Below are 12,873 nucleotides of genomic sequence, written 5' to 3' on the forward strand. Positions count from 1 at the left end.
TTCTGAGATGGAGGGATCCTTGAGGATGAGAATCACGAATGTGACCTTGGTATAAACAGACTCAGAGGAGAAGGCAAAGAAGTAGGACAATCCCTGGCAGCCAGCTGCAGGGTGCTGTGGATCGCTCCAGGGATTGCTGCCCTCGCTCTGGCTGCACCACAGCCTCAGCTCATCCTGCTCCCAGCACTCAAGGTGCGAGAACCTCGGGAAGCAATGAGAAGCTGGGAAAGAGCCCATTCATCTATTTGATGCATGGCGGGCATCAGCTGGACAGACAGACAGCACTTACTGGCCTGGGGATCTTATCTGAATCAGTGAATAGTCCAGCTCATCTTCTGGTCTTTCTTTGGCTCTGACATTGTCAGTCAGACACGTCAGGACTGGAATTGAGGAAAGAAGCAAAGTTGAAGGCCAGATGGCTACTACCCCTGGAAAGAAGGCTCAATGACCTCTTTACAACTTCGTGAATAATAATACAACTGTGATATTGAAATGCTCCTTCCAAGAAAATATCTCCTTGCTTTGTAGAATGACCCTGGAGTCAAGAAACCTGGGCACCAAGCAGCAGGTAATAGTGGTTAGAGGAGGGGAGCTTGGGAGCCAGACAGTCTGCCTTTGCATCCAGGTCCTATCACTCCCTAGCTGTGTAACCTTGAGCAAGTTACCTAACCTCTCTGTGCCTAGATTTCATTGTCTGTAAAAGGAGAATAATAGTAAATAGTTTGAGTAAAGTGTTTACAACTATGTCTGACTCACAGTAAGTATTAAATAAGGTTGGCTTTCCTAGTGATTTTAACTCTGTCATTTATGAGATTTGTGACCTTGGGCACGTATGCATCACCATTCTATACATTCTATAATATTCTATAGCTATATGCCTGATCCTGATGAAACTCAGCTTTGTCAATAATGACACCTGATGGAGAAGAAAACAGCTGTTCTCTCTTTCTCTGACTGGAGGTGTTTATTTCCATGCAGTGGCCAATCTGTCTTTCTAGAATGGAGGCTGCCAAGGCCCCAACGACCCATCACTGAATTCTCTGTCCTGCCTCCCTCTCAGAGGGGCTGCCGCATAAAGACGGCAAAAAGCTGCGCAGAGTGATTCAATGACATGGCCTTAGTTTATTTGAGAAATGTTGGCTATTTGTGAAAAACGGCCTCAGGTTCATTTCAAAGCGTTTTGCCATGGGATTCGGTCACATGGCTGCTGTGATTTTTCGGTTAGAACTGAATCCCCAGGGCTGTTTTAAGATATCCTCCCGCCTTTATTTGCACTTCACACTCAGCAGACGCCAAATGAACGCAACTTGCCCCCTCCTCATCCTTCCAGGTTTGTTCTTTCTCCTTTGTTCTGTGCCTCAGTTCCCCGTACCATTTTCCCCTCATGCAGCCAGCTCGCAAACCTCACTGTTGTTTTGGTTTCAATTTCTTCCCCTCTCCTGACTTCACCCCCTGCAGTTTACTTCCCCACCTCCTGGCTTTGTCCCCTCACTTCCCTCCCTGCCTCTGCTGCTGCTGCTGTGGTCCCACCCTCAGCTTCTCTCCCCTCCACCGCTCCCCGCACCCCAACGTTTGCACTGCAGCTTCTAGTTCCCGGCTTCCATCTCCTCTGGAATCCAGAGTTATCTTTCCAAAATGAAGGGGAGATAATATCACTCCTCTCCTCAAAACCCCACAGATCCTAAGGCTTGGGAAAGTGTAATACCCCCATGGGAGGCAAATTTCTTTCCCAGACTTGTGCCCACACACATTATGCCCAGGGGTTTCCACTGGCCCTATAATTCACCAAAGAAAGTGTGCCTTTTGCTAGTACGTCAGGCAAATGAGTGGCTAAGGGGGTTCTGCTGAAGGCAGAACACCAGCAGCGCCTCATTTGTAGGTCTTCATATTTGTCTGCCCCATTTGGTAGATTTAGTTACAATATGGTTTCAAGAATTGCGGTGATTAGAGACGACTGCATGTTCCCTGATGAATGTACTGAGCATTGCTCTCAAATAATAGTCTTTAGTATAAAAGCATGTGGGTGTTTATTTTTCCAAGACACAGGGGAGGTAATTTAGTGAGTTGTCAAGTAATCATTGGGACAGGCTGATCCATGGCTTTCAGCACATGGAGTCACAGGTGACATGAAAGATACAATAACAGACACTCACTTCCTGTGCTGGTCAGAAAGGAACTCAAAGAAGAGAAGGTACCATGTTCAGGCCCCTCTCTTGAAAGCATGTGAATTTACTTCTTGTTTTGATCATCTGAGCAGGCACATTCTAAATTGTCCACTTCTTTTCACTGTCTCTCCTTGTTTAATTCCTGGCCTCCTCCGTAAGCTTCTGGTTTCATACAGATCTTTATGGCGAAAAGGAATTCAGCTTGAGAGGAGCCCCACGGGACCAGAAGCAGAGGCCTAGACTGCTCGCTCTGGGAGGGGGACATGCCTGTCCTCATGCACTCACACCTAAATGGGTCCCTGCCATCAGAGCCTGGGCAGCAGACTCAGAGACAGCAACCTACCTGACATGGGCCTTAGCTGGTCTTCCTGAGTCTTCTCAGCCTTCTTGCCACTAATTAGGCAGGGTGCCCCCGCTCTGCCTCAGTGACCCCACCCCCTCTTTCTATGCCCATGGGTTCTCTCTGTTTGCTTGGACTGGGCATCACCCAGCACACCCTGGGCATTCATTCTGGCCTGGCTGCCCTGCATGGCCAGTGCTGACAGACACTCTCAAGCTGCATCAGCCTCTCTGCTTGTGCTGGAACAGAAACTGTGCCAAGCTGCCCAGGGGCAGAGCCAGTGGGAAACTTTTCCTGGGAAGCATCTGGCTACTTGGCGGGGCACGGCAGGCATTTGGCAGCCTCGGATGAATTCAGGCTTTCTCAGTTACCTGGAGTGTCAAGAGCTCACAACTATAGTTGACCTGCCATGTTGTGATGGGAGCACTGGGAATTCTAGGTCCCTTTGCACATGGTCCAGAACCAAAGGCTGATTTTGCATTCTGTAATTTTTTTTCTTTTTTCTTGGAACCTGAATATGCTTTATGCTAATCAAACATTACCTCCTTTATGTTTTGCAGCTTGTCTCAACGGTCTACTGCTTAGTCTCTGAATAAAAGGTGCTTTGCAGCATCAGTCAGAGCTATGTCAGGAGAAACTTATCATGTGTATGAAACTATGAGATGAGCCTGTCACAAGTATGTCTTGCTTTAAGTAGACTGGCCAGATTAAATCCCACACTCAAACTTTCAACACTGATAAAGTATAAGGTGCTGATTTGCTGTGCAAAATTCTTTATTGGTTTCTCTAAAGCAGTGGATATTACCCTTTTATGGAACATAAAAGCTATAGATCTTCTCCCTAGAAATCTGTGGTCTGCCTGCAGTTTTCAACAAGTTTGGTAGTTGGTTCAGAGATCCCGGAATGTCATTCCTGAGTCCTCTGGTGAACCACGGACCCCAGTTAGGAATCTCCGCATTTGAGAGACATTCCACCTGGGTCACTTGATATGGAATTTGATTTCTTTTTGCTGTTCACACAAAATAGTCACGCATTCATGACCACATAAGGCAAGGCGCACAAGCACTGCACAGAATGGGCTCACCTGTACACCAACAATGCTTGGAAATTGGGTGTAATTTGCTTTTCACATTTAGCTTTCATGCTTTACGTTGTTAACAAGAAAAATGTGTGTACCTCTCCACGCCACTCAGTTTCCACTTGTGTTTCCGGGACATCAGTAATCCCCCGCCCCAAGCTGCCTGAAAAAGGAAGATCATACAAAGAAAAAGGTAGTGGTTTTTCATCACTTCGATTTCTATAGTTTGTGTCTTTCAGAGCAGTGAGAGTCTCCTTGACCCCAAGCGTCTTAGGGGCTTGGCCACCTTCTTCTGGAACTAGACTGTCAAAGTTTAAACTGGGGGGCTATTCTGAGGTCCCAGGCTCCATCCCACATTTATGTGGGTGTCAGGAGTCAAATTAAGGGCATACTTCCTCAGTCTGCACGAGAAGGAGAAAATTCTCCCCCAACTCATCACCAGTGCTCTTAGTCCTGGTGAAGCTCCCCATCTCAGAACAAGACACTGTGTGGCCCCACAGTTTGGAGTCAAGACGGTGAGGGGGGACCCTTTAAATAGCTTCCAAGTTGTGAGGAAAATTCTTTTTGACAAGTCTGGATGATTCTAGAGGGAGGAATCAGCTTCACAACCTTATTTCACTGATGTGTAATTTTGGATAAGATAATTTCTCTGTCCAAAAAAAAAAAGAATCAAGCAGGAAAGATCTGTACCACTCAATTAGTTGAGCAATTAGAACATATCCCTTAAAAATTTGTATGCAAGTTTGAAGATTTAAATTGGTGTAGTAATCTCCCTTAAAAATAGGATGTCAGTTAGGGCCAGCCCCATGGCCTAGTGGTTAAGTTCAGTGCACTCCACTTGGGCAGCCCAGGTTTGGTTCCTGGGCGTGGACCTACACCACTTGTTGGTGGCCATGCTGTGGTGGTGACCTACATACAAAATTGAGGAAGATTGGCACAGATGTTAACTCAGGGCAAATCTTCCTCAGGAAAAAAAAAAAAAACGATGTCAAGATGGAGATTCATTGGAAAATGTTAACCTTGTTCATGGGCAAAAATAATCCCAGGATAATTTTAAAGAAAAAAAGACCTCTAGAGTATAATTGCTTTTTTTTCCTTCGTTGTAATTTCAGTTCTTTTACACTTTGAAAACTGATCCAATTTTCCAAATGCATAATATTTTAAGATTTTAAAAATTTAATTATAGAATCTATAAACATTAAAATAATAAGAATAAGTGGTAAACTTCATACATTTCAAAGAAAGCTAATACAATTGGTTAAAAGATCTCCTGGCTCTAATTTAAGTAGAAAGCCTGAAATAGGGACCACAGCAATTTCCTGGCTCAGGACACACAGACATTCTTATTTTTAAGGTTGTCAGCGTAATCCTCTTCCTGAATCAGCAAACATGGTTTAATAGGCTCTCCATTTCTGAGACCTAGGTCACCGATGGTACTTGAGTTTTTAACCTTTTCCTAGCGTCTTCATGTGTAAAGTGAAGGAGCCTCTGGTAGCTTAAGGAACAACTCACATTGTGACTTAGGGAAGGATGAAGGTTCGTAACTGCCATGCAGGATGACTCTGGCACAATGGAAATTTACCGAGCTTAGCCTGCAGAAGTTTTCTGCTCCTAAAGAAAGGGGAATTAATTTGGTCTAAATACTTATCATAAAGCCAAAATGATCTAAGCCAGTGCTACTCAGCAACATAGGGACCTTGCAGCAGAATGTAAATCAATATGGCTTCCTTCATCAAGAAAGTCTTACAATGAAGAAAATGTCAGCGGCATCTAACATTGTGTTTACTGATGATCTGGCCTAACTCCTTATCTCATCATGGGTCCTTAACACACAGTCTGCAGATGGCTGCTGATCTTTGAATCACACTTTGAGTAATACTGGTCTAAACTTAGATCTCTTCAATTTGTACTTCTAAAAATCAACATTTTTTCACTTGAAAACATTTTGGTGGACACATCTCCATTATTTTTGAGTGTGACTAGGCCTGGAGTCAAAACATCTAGATATAACTTATCTTCTTAGTTAGCTAAGAAATTGGAAATGTGGTGGTCCATATTTCCTAGAAAGTTGTGAAGCATGCTTTCCTCTCCAAATATAGGAATACCTGACTTGAGTTTTTCAGCCTCTTGGTTTCCTATATAAATGCAGCTGCTTTTTACCCTTGTGATCATTCTGTAGGGTAGTAGGCTCTGCATGTGTGACTGTGTGTATGTATGTAGGCTATCTTCTTCCTTGGATGTTATGGTGCAATGAATTCAGAACTAAGTGCCCTGCTTGCATACTAGTCATGGAAATAAGATTATCCTGTTGGGAACATTAAGGTATAATCAGCCTCAGGCTGCTTCCAGCCAATGTGTACTGTGTGAGTTCTATGCTACATTGTCTCCGCAATCTTTAAAAGCTTAAATATCACCATTCTGAAAATAGGTTCCTAAAGTGAAAAAAAAAAGAAGAAACAAATTTCATTCCATAAGCTCCAGGTGAAAAATGTGGAAGGAACTTTTAGTGACAGTCCCTGTAAGATACTTACATCCACATGCATCCAGATCTTGTACTTTTTGCAAATGTCAGCGACAGCTAAGAGGGGATCGAATGCTCCATACACGGTGGTTCCAGCCGTGGCACTCACAAGAAAAGGGACAAATCCCTGGGCAAACAGGAAAGATCCAAATAATGTAAAACAGGGGTTCAAGGATTCTTTTAAAAAGCTGATAGAAACAGTGGAAATTCTCCTGTCATACGCATCTGCATTTCTGGAATAATCAGAAGGATTACTGACAAGATATCTTGTTGCCTAGTAGGAAGGATGTTCATTCTCTGGGTTCAGAGTTCTCCAGGCCATTCTGTTGGACCAGCCAGTTGCCTTATGAGAACAGACATTCTGGTTCTCAGGAGGGGCTACGCTGGACCCAGAGGTGAGTAAGCTTTGTGGTGCCCACAAGCCGTATATCTTCTGGGTAGATCTTCTGGCCTTTTTTCCTCCTTTGCTTGCCTTTCTAGTCTTCCTTTTCAATAACAGGGCCTCTGAACTCAGTAAATCCCCTAGAGAGAGCAGGCAAGAAGAGAAGGAACTCCAACCAGCCTGTGATTCTCAGAGAATTTTCCAAGAGAATTCCAAGAGAATTTTCCAAGAGAAAATTCTCAGATAATTATTTGGAGTCTTAGAAGAGAGAGTGTACATGGGGCCAGCCCCAGTAGCGATGGCTTTTATCTCTCTAAGTGGTCCTCAGGCTGTCTGGCCCTGGCTAAATGAAAATTGATTGAAATAACAGGGGGTTGCTGAAAGAAGTCAGAAGAATGCCTCAAACAGGAGGAATGTCGTCGCTCCATCATGATGAGATGTAACATGACGTTACAGAGGAAGTCTTTAGGGGGCAGCAAAGCTTTAGTCTTACAGTTTATGTTACTAGAAGTAGATCTGGTACAAGAACAAGGGGAATGTCTCGCTGCCACTTTGTAGGAAAAAAAAAGGCATACGAAAAGAAATATTTCTGAGTTCATAACAATGAAATGCATGTGTTATGTCATTGACCTAGGAACAGATTGTATCTAGTAAAGGTCACACTAAGAGAGTTCTAAAAACAAGCTCTCTGGCTTTTGAACAATCCAGGGGTGTAAATGACCTTCTAGAGCTTTGTGGGAACCTTTTGCAGGTCTTCAGAACGTGTTACTTCTTTTTAGAAGTAACAAGAACTCTTTTTAGAAGAATTCTAAATGACTTCCTGGACAATAAGACGCGTGGAGAGTCTAGGCAGGAAAAATTGGCTCCTTTCAAGCAAGCACACAATGGTGACTCACCCATGGCATTAACACTCCGATATTTTCCACTTGTGAAAAGATCTTTCCAGTGAGTGTCTGTTTAATGCCAGCCCTCGGCACACAGGGAGACAAGTGCTTTGGAAACTCTTACATGATCATTGTGTATATATTTATTCAGCAACTTAGATCTTGTCAAAGCAGAGCCTAAACTCAGAGGAATAACGACTGGATACAAAATTTCATATTCTCATTAAAGCTGGGAGTTTGAGGCACAGGTCTTCTTTTTAAAACAAAACCAAAGTGTGTTCTCCTCTGGATGGAAATAGAAAGATGTACCCTCTGCTTGTTACAGGCTGCATGAAGCCCCCTCGAAAAACTTACTTTTTGTTTGGCTTCAAGGATTCTTCTTTCAAGATCCGATGGGATCATTTTCCCCCTGAAAGGCAAAATAAATACATTACAAGTTGGCTTTTAATAATTTACTTTGTTGTCTTTACAAGGAGCCACGTGAGAGTAAAAGTCCAACCATTGATAATAATGATCAGTGAAAACAACTCCCTGGCTTTTTCCAGAAAGAAATGCATTTCCTCCCTGAATGATGCATGACTGTAATTTCTGACATGTTTAGGAGACTCCTGACCACACTGTGCTGTTAGAACAGCCACATGTCCCTCCACTCTGCACACAGTCTGCTTTTTAGGTCATCTTCTTAATTTGGTTAAAACAAACCTGCTTTGGAGCAAGATATTTGGCAATGAAAAGAGAGTGCAGAAAAAGGTTTGTATTCTAAATTGTCTAATGAATGGACCTGCAATTTCACATATAGATGAAATGCCAAGGAGAGAAAATCCATCCTGAAACATTTGAATGAAAATGTTAAGTCAAAGCTGCCTAATTACATTGCAAGTGCTAAAAGCATAAGACGGGCCAACAATTCATGGGCTCAAATTTCAAACAGTTAGAGAGACAGGCATTGGAGAAAGAAACATCCTTTCCTCCGCCCAATTTTTCTTTCCTGAAATAAAAATACACATAGTACTTTCCTTACTATAAAATCCCACTATTAGAATAACAAAAGGAGTCAATTTCTACAAGAAGCTAGATATGACTAGATGTGTGATCTTAGTCAAGTTACTTAATTTCCCTGTGCCTATTATTTTTATCCCTGGAACATAGTGATATTACTTATCAAGTTATAAGGATTAAATGAGTTAATAACTGCAAAATTATTTTAAAAGTGCTTGGCATATGGGAAGTATTCCATTCACGTTAGTTTTTACTGCTGAGATTATTATGCACTGTGACATCCTATCCTGAGGCTTTGCGAGAAAAACAGGCAAAGGTCAGACAGACTAGTTGTGTGGCACTGAAGGCTGTGAAATATTCTTTGAACAAAAATAGCTCTCTTGAGGTTGTTAAACTGGCTAAACTTTTCACATCAGGGTCATTGATCTAGGTTTTTAAAAGGCAATTTGGAAAGACAAATTATGGGGAGGAGGTTGTCACAATAAATGGAGGGAGGATGCTATTGGCAGTCAGGGAGCAGCAAGGGGGGCTCTGGTCTTAGTCACTATGGCTCAGTAGCCCATTTGCAGCAGTCCCTGTGATTCTATATAGAGAGTGAGCATCGGGCAACTTTATTACATTTTCCAGTGTTGTTTCGCCTAAGCTTTTGCATATTGAAATATGTTATTTTCCTATAAATTACTTTTCTAATATTTCTCCATTTTATAAAAATAATTTGGGCATTATATTTTCTACAATTTGCATTTCAGGCTAATCAAGGAGGTGTTACAAGACAGTAGGAATATAAAGCAGACGTGAGGCCCAAAAGCACTGAGAACCACTTATTTCTGTGAAGCTATTTTCCAAAGAAAGGCTGTTAAAATGCAACTATCTGAGCTACAGTAATGGACAGGTGAGCAGTGATTGGCCAGACTGGAACGGAACAAAAAGCAGTAAACGTACATTTGGTGTGAAGGGTGTGACTGCAATTCAGAGCAGCCCAGCTTTGGGAGCTTCTGTGAGATGAGGTCTCTGAGGGAGGGACCGAGGGAAGGGAGAGGTGGGGCGGTGGGGCTGGGAAAGGAGCTCTGGAGGGGGTCTCAGTCTCACTCCTGGGGTTTCTCTCTACAGCTTGGCCTGGGGACATTCCTCAAACCAGTGATTTTCAGCCTCTCCCAGACCAGGCTGTGCTAAAACACTTTGCTTCAGCCCTGATATAAACAAAGTGTTCAACTTTCAGAGGAAATTTGGATATTATATTTATCTTTTATATAAAGTTTTAAGCACATTAAAATTGCCATAGTATTTTTGTAGGTAAATAGGGAAATTGAGAGAGAATACTGAGAAATTGTTTGCAAATCTCAAATTTTACCTAGTCTACCACAAGTTAACCACCTCTGCCTTGGAGAGTTTTGGGTGGATTAACTTGACAGTCACTATTTGCTCATCTAATCACATCTGGATTTTTTTTTGTTTAACTGAGGAAGATTAGCCCTGAGCTAACATCTGTGCCAAACTTCCTCCACTTTATATGTGGGTCGCCATCACAGCATGGCTGATGAGTGGTGTAGGTCCACGCCCAGGATCCAAAGCCATGAATGTGGGCTGCCAAAGCAGAGTACATCAAACCCAACCACTATGCCATGGGGCCAGCCCCACATCTGGATGTTTTGTCAAGCACAAGGCAATAAGTTGTCACCAAGAAGTCACAGATTAGGGTACATTGGAATTGGAAGGGGTTCAAGACCTATTTCTAGAATAATTGTCTCATTTTTCAAATGAGGAAACAGGCCAAGAGAGGTGAAGTGATTGCCCAAGATCAAATGTTGTTAAAAGGCTGGAATAAAATGTCAGGGTCCAGAACAAACTGGAAGGGCCCAAACATATAGGAAACCTATTTGGAAAGGCTCAATTCTTTTTTTTTGTTTTGAGGAAGATTAGCCCCGAGCTAACTAATGCCAATCCTCCTCTTTTTGCTGAGGAAGACTGGCCCTGAGCTAACATCCATGCCCATCTTCCTCTATTTTATATGTGGGACGCCTGCCACAGCATGGCGTGCCAAGCGGTGCCATGTCCCCACCCGGGATGCGAACCGGTGAACCCCGGCCTCCAAAGCGCTACGTGCGCACTTAACCGCTGCGCCACTGGGCCGGCCCCTGGATTCTTTTAAGATAAGATAAATCCTTTAAGGAAATATCTGTCTTTCATGGAGCAGGGGTGTCATTCAAGCCTGCCAGGACATTGGTAAGGAACGCAGAGTCTGTTCCATTTCCCCATCAGTGAGCTTTGGGGCAGTAGGAAGGGGCAGCCTCGTCAAATAGTCATGACCAAGCATTCGCTTCTCACAGTGTGGAAAGCAGTGGGTGTGGCTCTTGACAGGGCCAGGTCCAGCCTTTCCGAGGCACTCCACCTTCCAAGCCCATATTTATTTTGTCCACTTAGGAACCCAGAGCCTGGCACATAGTAGGTGGCAGGTCAACATTTGTTGGAGGTATGTGACTAGAAGGCCAAAGTTCAACCCAAGGATGCTATTAACATGTTCACTTTACAGTAATGACTGACCAGGTAGTATGGGGGCCTCTGGAGACAAAACTTTCCATCTTCCATTTATCCTAGAATCGGCTGAATTACTTTAGAACAATGGTTCTTAAAATTTAGTATGCATAAAAATCACCTGCGCATGTCTTTAAAATGCAGATTTCTTGGCCCTGCCCTTGAGGATTTGATTATAGGACCCAGGAATTAATTCCTTCCACAAATATTTATTGGGCACTTACTCTGTGCCAAACACCGTTGGGGTGCCTGGATAAACAGACCAGTTTCTACTCTTCAGGGCTCACATGCTAACAAGACAGATCCAACAATAACATAGTAAATAGATGGATATGCATAGGAATCTGCATTTCTAACAAGCGCCCCAGGTGATTCTGATGCAGGTCCACATTTTGAGACATGTTGCTTTAGAAATGGAAATTTTAGCCTGGGACGCATTTAAATAATTGTGTAACATACTAGCCAAGTACTTTTCACATGACCCGTGGTTTTGAGCCATCGTGGCTGTAGGGCAGTGAGCAGAAGGAGCTGCAGATGTAGCACGGTGCATCCCCTGCCTGCCCATGTGCTGTGGGTGAGAATATCCACAGCGAAACACAGCAGCACATTGGGAAACAACCAGCAGGCTTCTCTGAGGATGAGACGCTATCTGGCCACTCCTGGCTTTTCCAGACAAGCATCTCTTGGTACCAGGAGGCTTCGGATGGCAGCTGTTGTATCCAGTACGTCTGTTCTAAAAGTATTTCCACAGCAAAAATGCATATCTTTAAGGTTTACATATCCAGCCTTTAAGTGCACAATTAAGTAGCGACTGATGCTCTGGAATGCTGCTCTCTGTCAGAGTTTAAGAAAGGACTGCCATTAAAGTGAGGACTGCTGAACCAGGCTGCTGCTCTGGATGTGGCCATATTGTGTTGAGATCCCTGATGTTCCAATAGTCTTTAAAAATTCATATGATACTCCTGGGTCAGATAACTTCATACAGTTGCCTCAGCAAAATCCCACAATGCCAGCTAGAGTTGCCAGCAGGAAAATCTTCTTTTTGTGGGTAGAAGCAAAAGACACAGATTATGCCATGTGTAGACTTTTGACCCAGATTCACGGCTATCTTTCCATGACTCCAAAGGAGAAAACTATCTATCGTACCAAAAGGAGCACATTACTGGAGAGTGTATACCTCTAGGCAATCATCCAAATGGCCACGAGTTGGATGCTTGAGTCATGGGCGACCCTGCTCAACGGCCCTGCTGGAGCTAGTAATTCTACCAGCTTTTCCTAAGGGAGTAGAGCTTGGCTCTGTTCACAGAGACATGAGTGCAAAGAGGAAAGGATGTGTGAATTCTTCCTGTTAGAAATTGACTACTGTTCTGATACTGTAAATAGCCACACCACTGGGGTGGTGATAAGAATTACTGGTTTTTGTAAGCACTCACTGCATTATGCTTTACTCCATGATCTCTGTCCTCACACCAACCCTACAAGAGAGCTATTATTGTCCTTCTTGCGGAGAAGGAAACTGAGGCGCAGAGAGGCAGCCAAACGTGGCTAAAAGCATGGAATGTGGAGACAGAATAACAGGGTTCCTGCCTCAGATCCCATGCTAATTGCGTGTACTTGAAGAATTAAATTCTTCCTCTAACTCATTTATAAAATGATGATAATAGTACCTCTTTCACAAGGTTTACATGAGGATTAAATGAGACAGTTAATACAAAACACTATAAAGCACTAAGTATAAAACTCTGCCGGGCGTATAGTAACCACTCAGGACACATTAGATGGTCTCATTGTTGTTATTAGTAATAGCAGCACTAGCATTATGTGACTTGCAGGATGTCACACTGCTAGTAGGGGGCAGATTTCAAACCGAAGAGCTGTGTGACTTCAGAACCCAGGTTCTTAGCACTGTATGATAAATGTCTTCCAGAGCATTTATGTGGTTTAAACAAAATATCTACGATCTTGACTTAAG

At 43.2% G+C, this 12,873-nt stretch overlaps 1 protein-coding gene across 1 annotated transcript in view; it reads right to left on the minus strand.

The window, feature by feature from the left end:
• GAD2 (glutamate decarboxylase 2) overlaps positions 1-12,873 on the minus strand; it is an 81,123-nt gene that overhangs the window by 23,173 nt on the left and 45,077 nt on the right. The window contains exons 9-11 of the mRNA XM_014868253.3: positions 7,725-7,779; positions 6,115-6,231; positions 3,682-3,746 (exon numbers count right to left, since the gene is read on the minus strand). Coding sequence (XP_014723739.1) covers positions 3,682-3,746; positions 6,115-6,231; positions 7,725-7,779 — 237 coding nt within the window. The remainder of the gene's footprint in view (positions 1-3,681; positions 3,747-6,114; positions 6,232-7,724; positions 7,780-12,873) is intronic.

The sequence above is a fragment of the Equus asinus genome, chromosome 29, assembly GCF_041296235.1.
Source record: "Equus asinus isolate D_3611 breed Donkey chromosome 29, EquAss-T2T_v2, whole genome shotgun sequence".
Lineage (NCBI taxonomy): Eukaryota > Metazoa > Chordata > Mammalia > Perissodactyla > Equidae > Equus > Equus asinus.